Source organism: Anabrus simplex, chromosome 3, assembly GCF_040414725.1.
Source record: "Anabrus simplex isolate iqAnaSimp1 chromosome 3, ASM4041472v1, whole genome shotgun sequence".
In the NCBI taxonomy this organism is placed as follows: domain Eukaryota; kingdom Metazoa; phylum Arthropoda; class Insecta; order Orthoptera; family Tettigoniidae; genus Anabrus; species Anabrus simplex.
This window is the reverse complement of record NC_090267.1, coordinates 449942777-449955735: the sequence shown is the minus strand read 5'-3', so window position 1 is coordinate 449955735 and position 12959 is coordinate 449942777. Positions and strand designations below refer to the sequence as shown.

Below are 12959 nucleotides of genomic sequence, written 5' to 3'. Positions count from 1 at the left end.
GGCTGTACATTAATCAAGACCACTGTCACTTCCTTCCCAAGACCTATTTGCGTCGGTGCGAAGTAAAGCGATTTGTAAAATTTTTAACAAAAAACATTATCTCCTTTCTTTTTCCCATCTTCAAAATATACCATCAATTGAACGCATTAACGTTCAAAACTCAAGCATCATTCACTCAATTATAATAGAGTGGAAATTAGTAAAATTAATTTTCCACTCCAACAAACTTCATTTTAAACTTGTTTACCAATATCTTGTTATTTCCAGTTTCTCGTGCGAACGAAGCTCTTTCTTCCATTTCATTCACTCAGGATATCACAATTGCTAAAAAGGAGAAACAGATTTGATGGATATGACAGAGATTGCGGAGATGTGGGATGTCGTCTAACTCGATTATAAGAGACGTCTTTCAGTGCAAGGAGCACTTAAAGAGAATATGTTCTCTTCTTCCATGTACACTCGTCAGCCGTGTGATCTATATACAACTGTGACAGCATTCAAACTTCTCACACACTTTCTGAAACCTACAAGGGCCCATCCCACAAGAAAATAATTATAATGTTGTTCAATTGTTAATAGAATGCCCTCGTACGTCTCTGAATACGTATCGTTCTGCGCCACGAATATTGTAGTTCTTGTACGTTGGTTTGACCCATTTTAGATGCGAATCAGTTACTCGAGAATACTTTGTTAAAGTTCAATCTTGGTTCCTGTTTGTAGACTGAATGCTGAAACAGAAACCCCTACGTTTTCCTTATTCTGTACTGATGAAGTAATGTATTTGAAGACATTGGCTAGTATTAATTGCAAGAAGTAATTTGAAGTATTGCCAGCGTCCATACCATGATGAATATACCGGTTCTCGTTCGATCACAACAGTTAAACAATATTGGGTATGATCGGTACTTGGATAGGTAACCACTTGGTAACACCACATGCCGTAACCCCACTGTCGGCAGCCCTGAATGTGGTTTTCCGTGGTTTCCCATTTTCACACCAGTCGGTACCTTAATTTAGGATACGACCTCTTCCTTCCACTCCTAGCCGTTTCCTATCCCATCGTCGCCATAAGACCCATGTGTGTAGGGGCCTACAATAAGAAAACCACTTGCCGTTGTCTCAGTTCCCTTGCCGGCCACGCGGCGTAGCGGTACCGCGCCTGCCTCTTATCGGGAGACCCGGGTTCGGTTCCCGGGCAGGTCATGGATATTTACCTGGACCTCAGGGCTGGTTAGAGGCCCACTCAGCCTACGTGGTTACAGTTGAGGAGCTATGTGAAGTTGAGATAGTGGGCCCGATCTAGAAAGCCAAGAATAACAGCCGAAAGGATGTTTCGTACTTACCACACGACACCTCGTGATCTACAGACCTTCGGGCTGAGCAGAGATCGTTTTGGTAGGCCATGGCCTTTCTGGCCTGTTGCGCCTTGGGGTTTGGTTTTTATTGATGTGACAAGAACAATTATTACCTATTACGACAAGGAAAGATACGAACTTACGAGTACCATATTAAAACATTCATTGTCTGTAACTCGTGGGAGAGAGGTGATGAACATATGACGTGTCGTATGTTTCACAACGGTGCATACACAAAGTTCAATAAGTAGCGTCAGAACCACTACAAGTAATGAATGCAGCAATGTGTTGCACGGACGGTATTTCTCCATAATAGTAGAAAACAATTATTGCCATACTGCCATCCTTCTTTATAAAGTTTGTGTCCATTCATCAAATTGTGGGTATAGAATTGAGAAAACCTTTATACAGGTGGATATATTGTGTAATTGCTTATTTGTTAAGATGAAGGTTGGAATCGCTGCAAGATAATTCCTTGAATAATACGGAATAATCTCCCACTTACTTGATAATTGCTTTCCTAATGGCCGTTTCTATTCCAGTTGTCTTTATTTTTAGATTTTTTAGATTAAATTATTCCATTAAAATAATACAACTACATGATGACAAAAGCTTGGATGTTACATGGTATAACCAAATGTAAGGTCTGGTTTTAAGTACATTCCAGATCATAGAAATAAAAGTTAATTAGGAATAACCACGCCATCCTGAAGCCTTATACGCAGCAGGAACCGGAGTACTTAAGAGATTAAAAATGGTGGAACGAAAGATTCTCAGGAAGATATTGGAACCGCGAAGAACAAAGGAAGGTCAGTTTAGAAGACGAACGAACCAAGATCTGTATACCAACACAGAGAAGATCTCGGACATCTTACGGAAAAGGAGGAGCGTGGTCTTCGGATACATCCTGAGAATGGACCAGGGGAGGTTGACACTGCAAATAATACAATGTCTTACGAACAAGTGAACCAAATTACGCTGGATCCAACAGGTATAAAGGGATCTAGAAGAAACGGGAATGCAGGAACCAGAGATATATACAACTGAGTGATTTTTAAATCAAAAGTTCGGTCTTGCATAGGTTTTCAAGACAGAACTGGTTTCAGAACAAAATCATCATGGACAGAATAGCGAAGAAGGTTGCAAAGTATTAGAATGAAAGAATAATGGACGAGGAGAAAGACCAGAAGAAATGAAGCTGGTGCGAATTAACGTGGTCCTCAGATGTCCAAAACAAAAAGAAGAAAGAAAAGTAATAACTTCGAAAAACTGGTTAGTATGAAAGCGTTTCCTTTCCTGGCGTTATACATGGATTCTATACTTGGAGGCTGAAGGTACCCTTGCTATAATTGTTGTGGTACGTATGTGTTGATACTGGTTATCCAGTGCACTACATAAGAAGCTGAATTGATCATTAGTGAAAACATTACATTACATTATATTCCCTATAGTTCACGCTTGCCCTTTCTTTCTTGCAACAGAAAAATGGACGATTCGTGAAATTTACTGAAGTAAAGCTGGGAATTCTTCAAAAATACTCGTATACTCGTATATACCAACTAAATATAAAGCAATATTTTGGCTTGTTGGAAAGTCTGAAGTCACAAATACAGTGCAATCGGAATCGATCGAGCAAATCACCAGGATGTAAAACACACATCAAGATTAACGCGTCATTGTTATAACGAAAATGTTTACCAAATCTCGACATTTTTCGCCTTTTTCAAACGGGACATTGGCTCAGTGTCGATCGTAAATGGCTATAATTACAAATAAAAATAGCATAACGGATGTATATAATGAAATCATCCATATGAGCGAGAAGCATAATATATCTATGCATTTATAGTATATAAAATATTTCCCGCAAACATTGTTCATGATTAATGATAATATTACGTCCAAAGTTCCCATCAGTTGCTTACTAAGTGTTCCAAGTTAATATCGCTGTTTAGGCGTTCATCAATATCCACGATGAAGTCAAAATGTCAAATCAGCTGGCAAAAACATTCTAATCTAGCACCAGTTCAGTGAAGCAACTACAATTGCTGTGGTATATATGTTTCGGTATAATCTATCTCAGAGACTATCCCAGTGTGGCCGAGCTGGCTTGTGTTAAATGCAGGCAGCTTATGTGCCTCACGGTCAAGCGAGAAAGTGACTGGACTCGCATGACACAGGAACAGTGACGTTTGATTGTGACTAAGAAATTCTCCTCACACCATTTTCATCGACGGGCTGAGTGGCTCAGACGGTTAAGGCGCTGGCCTTCTAACCCCAACTTGGCAGGTTCGATCCTGGCTCAGTCCGGTGGTATTTGAAGGTGCTCAAATACGACAGCCCCGTGTCGGTAGATTTACTGGCACGTTAAAAAACTCCTGCGGGACTAAATTCCGGCACCTCGGCGTCTCCAAAGACCTTAAAAAGTAGTTAGTGGGACGTAAAGCAAATAACATTATTTACATTTTCATCGAAATTTGGATTGGAGTACAGCATCAGACAATACACTATAATAGCAAGAAAAACCTGTGTTCAAATAATCGTGTTTTATTTATGATGCGCTTGATATTAATAGACATGGTTTTATTTTCCTATATTAAAATAAATCTGACACGCGACAATTTTTGTTACATATACAGTCCCTCAAATAAATAAGTTCATGGTATTGTAGTTATTACCAAAATACATTTCACCTCCCATGAAGAAAAATAAAACCCGTGGTTACACACACAACAAACGTTGTATCTATAGGTTAAAGTTCTTTTTCTGATGAAAGTGTATCTGCGAGGCACTTTTACAACACCATGCGCTCATCGTTCGTATTTTGAGTGACTGTTCAGAGATAAAAAGTTTAAGCGTGCAACCTACGATTTACTATTTCTTGGATATTAATGACAGAATTTCCACTAAGGAAAGTTAAATTCCCGTTATACAGCCAGTAAAATGTAATACCTTACTCAAAACGTTTTATACTCGATTTTTCACAGTTTACTAGTGTTTTCTAACTATCCATGTTCATTGAGTTTATGAAAATAGTATTTGCAACTTAACTTCAGCCATTTATATTCGGTCGTCCCCTATAACAATATCATGCTAATGAGTGTTCTTTTCTGTTGTGGCGTTTTACATTCTATCTTTTCGATATAAGAGATTGCCCACGGTCCACTGCTTGCATTCAAAGAAAAAGTTCTTCCCACTGGATCTCTTCAGTTAAGATTCAGCGAGGCCCTCTTTTTTTCATTAGTTTCTGCTTCCATTTTCAACTCGAGTATCGCTGGAATGAATGAGTCTGACTGACAGATTTTCGCCCTCCATTGCCCTTCACGGCTTGTGACATAACCACGTCACTGTGGCTCAAGTAAACACTCTCTCTCTCTCTCTCTCTCTCTCATGCTGTGTGCCCGCGAGGCAAGAACCCGAAGCCCAGCATAAGCAAGACTGATCAATCCAGTGCCCGTGGTTAGTAGAATGTGTTGCGGGTTAGCATAAGTCAGCACTATGAGGCGCACTTGAATGCACTTTGTCGTCTTCAGAGAATGTGTTGCGGGCTAGTATCGATGCTCGGTCGGAAGCAGAGTGAATATTCGTGTCATTTTAGGCCTGTAATTCAGTGGAAGTCGGTCTTAAGTGAATCACCAAAAGTAAAAAGAAAAAGAAACCCTGTCGCGCTACAACCTTGATAGGTCTCGGCCTATCAAAATGCTCAGCTCGATCGCCTGCAGATTACGAGGTGTGCGTGGTCAGCGTCATCACGACCGTTGACCGTTATTCTTGGCTGCGTAGACAGGGGCTCCTGTATCACCAGATACCTCCTCGATTGTTCTTACCAACCTTCAGATCCAGATGAAAAATCTCTCACTTCTCCGGGAAGCGAACCTGGGACTTCCCTATAAGATGTAGGCTCAATACTTCTAGATGGCAAGGCTGGCAATAATAATAATAATAATAATAATAATAATAATAATAATAATAATAATAATAATAATAATAATAATAATAATAATAATAGTACCGAGCGAGTTGGCCGTGCGGTTAGGGTCGCGCAGCTGTGAGCTTTCATTCGGGAAAGAGTGGGTTCGAATCCCACCGTCGACAGCCCTGAAGGTGATTTTATATGGTTTCCCATTTTTACACCAGGCAAATGCTGGGGCTGTGCTTTCATTAAGGCCACCGCCACTACCTTCCCAATTGCCGCCCTTCCGTCGCCGAAAACCTTCGATGTGTTAGCGCAACGTTAAACAAGTATAATAATAATAATAATAATAATAATAATAATAATAATAATAATAACCTAGAAAATTTGTCCGATTCCGTGGCTAAATGGTTGGCATCCTCGACTTTGGTCCAATGGGGCACGCGTTCGATTCCTGGTCGGGCTGAAGATTTTAATTTCCATTGTTTAATTTCTTTGGATGGGGTTCTAGGTGATGTGGCATCTTTAGAATTTTCCTTATGTGGGGCCCCATCCTCACAGTCGCGGAGGTAGCCTACAGAGCGTCAGTTCGAAAAACCTGCACTAGGCCACTACGGACGCCACACGTCATTGTTATTATTATTATCCTGAGAGTTGGCCGGCATTTCGGATCACGTAGCCGTGAGCTTGCGTTCGGGAGATGGTGGGTTTGAATCCCATCGCTGGCAGCCCTGCAGATGATTTACGTGGTTTCTCACTTTCACACCAGGCAAAATCCCGTATCGCAATTAATGTCACGGCCGCTACCTTCCTAATCATAACCCTTTGTCATCTTTCCATCGTCCAAAACCTTCTATGTGTTGGTGCGTCGTTAGTACATTAATAACAATAATGTATTGTTAACATCATTTGAGAAAAGATGAGAACCAGTGATTCCGAAAATTTACCACGTTGCATGCTGAAGTGTGGAAATGTCGAAATATCTGGAATATCACACTAGAGTGTCATCAGTTTACATAAATGCAATGGTACACAGCAGTTCTTATTACTATATTGTTTTCATTCCTTCGCTGAAAGGGGAGGCGGGATTCTTAGACGGTGACGCCGTCTCTCAGGCCAGGAGATTTGTTACGGTGAAGGAGAAGGTCAGAGAAGTGAGGAAGTTGACGTGGCCTATACTAGGAACTGTCGTGGAATTCACCTTAATGCAGGAGAATGGGAAACCACGGAAAACTATTCTCAGGACAGCCGACGGTAGGTACCAGCCCCTCTCCGTCTCCCGAATACAGAGTCGTAGAGCCACGGTAGAGCCATCTCTTCCAGTCCTCTGCTCGGTTTGTTTAGTCAGAGTGCAGAGCTGTCGGACCACGGATCAGGGGTGGCCACCTGTAGGCCTGAGCCAATTCTGCAACCGCCGACAACAGTTCTTGTTGTGTCGTATCATATGTACTGCCACCAAGGCTGCAGCGGTCCGAAACTCAGCCAATGCATGTGTTCAAACCAGTGTAGCGGCGGGAAGTGCCCAACGTTATACCTTAGGAACTATACGGGGTGTATCAGAACTATACCGACAAAAAATCTGAGATTCGCTTCATTTGTTAAAAACTATGGTGCATAGGAAATTTTTATTTTCGAGAAAATGAGGTTTCTTTGTTACCTCCGGACGAACTCACCGTATTTGCTATGACAGCACGACATCGGCTTCAGGGAAGAGAACGAGAGGGAGGAAAAGGGGGGGGTGTATGATGGAGACAGACATAATGCTCCGTGCGCGTGCACAAGTTTATTAAACAGCCGTAACTGCACACACAGTATAAGAACACACTGTAATTAAGACAGACTTGTCAGTCAAGGAATGCACCAGATCGTCTGTTGGTCACAATAATATTCTTTATTATTTCACATGTGATTCTACCGCCTCATTATTGTGTGTTCCTTCACTCACAACATTGTAAATGGGATGAAATACTGAACGAAAGAGTCAATACACCCAATGGTTTGATCACAGTAGATGTTCAATATGCCCCCCTGCTACTTCGATGCACAGTTCACGACGGTGTAGAAGAGACCTTTAGACTCTGTTCAGGATACGCGGTGTGTCAGAAGCGACCTGGAAAGCTGTCTGTATTCTTGGTATAAGTTCATCTTCTCTTTCTAAGGGGTTCGCATTGGTGTAGAATAAGCTCTACAGTACCTACTGGGACTGGGAAGCGACTACCTGAAACGAACGAGAAACTTGTGCATTACCTCTGTCTCCCACTTTCCTCCTCTGACGCGCAACAACAGGCAGCGACTGGCTCTCTGGCATAGCAAATAGGGAAGCTCGTCAGCTTGAATCGCGCACCCAGAAGTAACATTACTTTCTAGAAAAGAAAATTCTTCTCTGCCAATGTGATTGCAGCATCGTTCTCGGCATAACACGAAGAGCATCCCTGATATTTTTGTCGGTATAGTTCTCGTACACCCTATATAGCGGTGTGGGCCGCCTACCGAAGTTGAAATTTGACAATCATTGCCTCAATGCTCGTCTTAATGGCCTCTTCCAGGTCACTGATGTTTGACATCTTACTCTAAGTATTCTTCCAAGACAACGGGACAGTCCCTCTCCTGTCCCCACCTGTTTTTCATTCATTTTAAATGTCTTCTGTAAGTAGTCCATGTCATATTTTGTTCCAGGAGCTATCGCCTACCTGACACCCTTCACAGACAGTTATCGGCGCACCTTATTGTCTGACTGGCTCGAAGTACTGGAAAAAAAGAAAGTGCCCCATACACCCAAATGTAATCCTGTGTCTGTGATGGGTGAACCTGTGCAAATCCGAGGTTGGCAGCTCAATGGTCTCCCTCGAGACTCCTTGTCGATTGAAAATGCTGTACTTGTAATGAACTCCAAACGCTGGCCTCTCTTCATTGATCCCCAGGGACAGGCCAATCGTTGGGTACGGAATGAGGTAAGTATCTGCACTCACAAGTGAATAATTTTGACGCTAACAAAGAAGTTTCAAAACTGTTTCTTTTTTAGTTTTTTCAGTTTTGTTCTCCCCATGCAACCAGCCGCGGTTTGTTTTTATGTTTTATACTTATTAATGAAACTAATTTTATATTACACTAGCTGTACTACCCGGCGTAGCCCAGTTGGTTCAGAATGTTTACTTTTAAGATTAGTATCACCAGTTAGTTATGTTAAAGTGAATTTTTATAGAATTCCATTCTGGGATATGGATTTTTACCATCTGTTATATAGTTTTAGAGTTATTTAGATGTGTTTGATTTCAAGTTTTAAATGATTTCATTTTTGAGTAAATTTTTATCCTTATGGAAGCTCGAATTGATTGGGAAGTATTTGAACCTTTCAAAAAGATAATAAGTGATAACTTCATGTATTTATCAGTCACGCTATAGATATGATCTACACGATTTCAACTGTCATTGAGAGTCTCACCAATCAGCCTTGAGACCCCAAACGCAGAGGATTCAACACTAATCTCGGTCCCTTTATACTATTCACTACAAAACCCCTTTCAGTGTACCGTCCCAGTGGAGGCTGAACGTCGACTTAAACGATATTCAGGGGGTCACAACAATGATTTTTTTTTTTTTTTTGCTAGTTGCTTTACGTCGCACCGACACAGATAGGTCTTACGGCGACGATGGGAAAGGGAAGGGCTAGGATTGGGAAGGAAGCGGCCGTGGTCTTAATTAAAGTACAGCCCCAGCATTTGCCTGGTGTGAAAATGGGAAACCACGGAAAACCGTTTTCAGTGCTGCCGACAGTGCGGTTCGAACCTACTATCTCCCGAATACTGGATACTGGCCGCACTTAAGCGACTGCAGCTATCGAGCTCGGTAACAATGAATTCGACATTAATATAGGTTATTTTTTATTATTTTTAAATAATGGAAAATGTCAAGCCCTCCCATTCCCCACCCCCAGCGGGGATTGGTGTTTTATCTCCATAGTATTTTTTTTAGATGGTAAGTCACATATGTACCAAGATTTGTTGAGAGCTATTTTGGAACGTACCCACATACACCCATATACGGCGGTTATTTTTACATTCATTTTCATCCATTCTCAACCTCCATACCAATTGCGGTGAAGTATGACTTATCCATCCAGAGTGTCACAGTTCAACTCAGCGAACTCGTAAACATTAATATCAGTCGTTTTCGTCTATTTTTATATTTCACCACCTCCACGAGGAGTGCTACTGGTGTTTTACCCAATAGTATTTTTTTCAGATAGTAAGTCATATGTGTACCAATTTTGTATGAGGGCTATGTTGGAAGATACATACACAGAACAACGCCCGTAGTATCAATATTCGTCTCACTATTCCACACTATTTTCGATTATTTTTACATCTTAGCCCTTCCCACCCCACCCCATGGCGTGCTAGGTCTACCATACCTCCTCGCAGTTTGTCTCACGATAGTAAGTCATAAGTGTACCAAGTTTGGCTGAAATCTCTCCCGTAGTCCAGAAAACTATGGATTCAACACTAATATCGGTCGTTTTTAGTTATAATTATATTTCGCCCCCTTCATTGGGGCTTCCAGGGGTGTCTTGCCCCCGCAGTATATTTTACAGATAGTAGATAATATATGTACCAAGTTTAGTTGACACCTATGCTGGAACATACATACAAACACCCAAAATCTCGGTCATTTGCACATTTTCTTATCTTCACCTCTTCTCACAACCCTACTTAGTGGGGCTCAACTTGGACTTAAACGACATCCGGAGTGTCACTATTTATTTCAGCGATCCCGAAAAGTATGGATTCGACACTATTTTTGATTAATTTTATGTCTAACTCCCCCCACCCCCCATCCAAGGTTGCTGAACTCACTTCAATAGGGAACACTACGAAATTCTTATCTCTTAATGCTGAACATGGACTTTTAAAAATCCGGAGTGTCACTATACATCTCAGCGACCCCGAAAACTATAGATTCGTCACTATTTCCGATTAATTTTATATCTCATTACCCCTCGCCCCCACCCCAAAGGGTGATGAACCTTGAATTTAAAAAATTTCGGAGTGCTACTATTCATCTCAGCGACCCCGAAAACTATGGATTCGATACTATTTCCGATTATTTTTATATATCATTCCCCCTCGTCCCCGCCACCCCAAAGGGCGATGAACTTGGACTTCAACAAATTCTGGAGTGGCACTATTCATCTCAACCACCCTGAAAATGATGAATTCGGCTCTATTTTCTATTATTATTATTATTATTATTATTATTATTATTATTATTATTATTATTATTATTATTTCCCACTCCCCCTCGCTACCGCCCCAAAGGGCCTGAAATTGGACTTTAAAATCTGGAGTGTCACTATTGATCTCAGCGACCCCGAAAACTATGAATTCAACACTATTTTCGATTTTTTTTTTTTGTAACTCGGCCCCCAAGGTCCCCTCCTTTAACGGTACTTGTGGTGTCTTTCCCCCACGAGGTTTTTTCCTGATACTAAGTCATAAGTGTACCAAGTTTGGTTGAAATCGCTCGAGTGGTTTAGGAGGAGATGCAATACATACATACCCACCTATAGACCTATAGATTACATAGACTCGCCTTTGCTCGTTGAGAACCCCCAGTTGCTCTTCGTTACTCTTGTCATTCCATTGTTGATATTCTATATTTTTAACAGTTTCTTAAATATTTTACACGTCTAAAACACAGCCACATTCTTCAAAATGGGCAGACCTACCAATGTTGCTACTATGACATGAAAGTACATCTCGATCACGGCATGTTGGATTGCTATTTCAAAATAATAAGCATAAGAATGCACCTCCTATCAAAAAAGGTATTTTGTAAGTCATTGCGGCGTGTTTTCATCCTCCTATATACAGCAAATATTATCCTCATCACAACGCGCAGGTCAGCTACGGGAGTCAAATCACAAGACCTACACGTGGAGAGCCGAACATGTCCTCGGGCACTCCCGGCACTAAAAACCATACGCCATTTCATTTATCGGACTATCATGATATAGCGTAAGCTGCTGTCGCCTAGCGACAATCTGTCCATCAAGTCGATCCAATCTTGGTGCGGCTTTGCAATTTAATCAACTTACATAAAATTACTCATAATAATAAAACTACCTTACCGATCTCGTTCAAACCATTCTGTAATCCCTTTCAGATGTAATAAGAACAAATTGTGAAAATTTCAGCGAAATCGGTCCAGTAGTTTTTGAGTCTATTAACGTCAAATATACCAACATCCAATTTTATATATATAGATTTACTTCCATACGTAATTTTTAATTAATATGATGATATTTTTTAATTTGATAGATTAACAGCAAGACTGGTAATCTACCGTATTTCTCCGAATCCAAGACGGCCCTGAATGCAAGACGACCCCCACGTTTTTCTTCAAAAAATTAAATCAGACTTAAAAAGTGCTTTGTAAAATCATATGAATGCTTTCCTTGTACAGTACGCATTATTAGACTATATTTGTCTTCATACCAACGCCGAACATTGGCTTTAGTTATACCGTAGTTTTTTTGCGGCTGCACAATTATTCTTTATTTCCGCGGGTTTAATAACCATTAACTTAAAGTTGGCATCATAATATCAAAGAGAACTCGTTGAAAATTTGGCGGCAATACCTGTTCCACACGTCTCTACAATACGACGATCCATTAGGTTGCATTTTTTTTTCAAGTTGCCTTACGTCGCACCGACACAGATACGTCTCATGGCAACGATGTCAGGAAAATATTCCTGCTGTCTATAAAAGTGTTACTTTTACTAAACGTCAGGTAAAATCGGGTGCCGCTACACGCACATTTTGCTTGCCGGGTTCGGCCGACTTGGCGGCTAGTGATGTATAGGCCTAATAACGACGCAGACGTTAAAGGTTAACGAACGAGTTTATTGCGCCGTGGTATGGCCATTCCGCTTTTGCGTTTTTCGCGCAGATACCTCACAATTTCATCTTCGACTTCTTTAAATCGTCCTTGTTGCGGACCATTGAATGCATTTCTTGTATATTACGCATTTTTAAGCTACCTTTGTCTTCGCGCTAACGCCGAATATTGGTTTTAATTAGGCCCATGCAGTATTTTCTTGCGGCTGTACAATTATTCTTCATTTCCGCGTGTTTAATAACCATTAACTTAAAATGGCATCATAGTATCGACGAGAACCCGTTGAAAATTTGCCGGCAATATCTGTTCTACGTATTTTCACAATACGACGATCCATCACGAAAATATTCCTGGTGTCTATAAAACTTAATTTTACTTATCGTCAGGTAAAGCAGATGCGTTATAACTCTGCTACTGAGTGGCCGTGGCCTTTCTAAGAATTCGAAGTCTCGCATGTTTTGATGATATTCTGCTGATTTGAAAAACGTTTTTGTAGAGGCTAATAGAATGCCATTCCCTGTTCACTATTTCCCGAGATCCAGTGACGTTACACAGAGGCACTGTACAACCGGTTGCCACGGCAAGCCATGTATAATAAACATGCGGACGTAGCGGACGTAGATTGCCAACGAGTTATGTGCGCGCGCTCTGGGGTATGCATACCGTGGTAGCTGCCGATGGTGTTCATTACTGTTAGATCGCGAATGCAAGACGACCCTTGATTTTTCACATGAAATTTTGAGATAAAAACGTCGTATTGAATTCGTAGAAATACGGCTCAACAACTACAAGA

At 41.0% G+C, this 12959-nt stretch overlaps 1 protein-coding gene across 1 annotated transcript in view; it reads left to right on the top strand.

Moving 5' to 3' along the window:
- LOC136866853 (dynein axonemal heavy chain 1) overlaps nt 1–12959 on the top strand; it is a 1878455-nt gene that overhangs the window by 1642874 nt on the left and 222622 nt on the right. The window contains exon 24 of the mRNA XM_068226864.1: nt 7945–8219. Coding sequence (XP_068082965.1) covers nt 7945–8219 — 275 coding nt within the window. The remainder of the gene's footprint in view (nt 1–7944; nt 8220–12959) is intronic.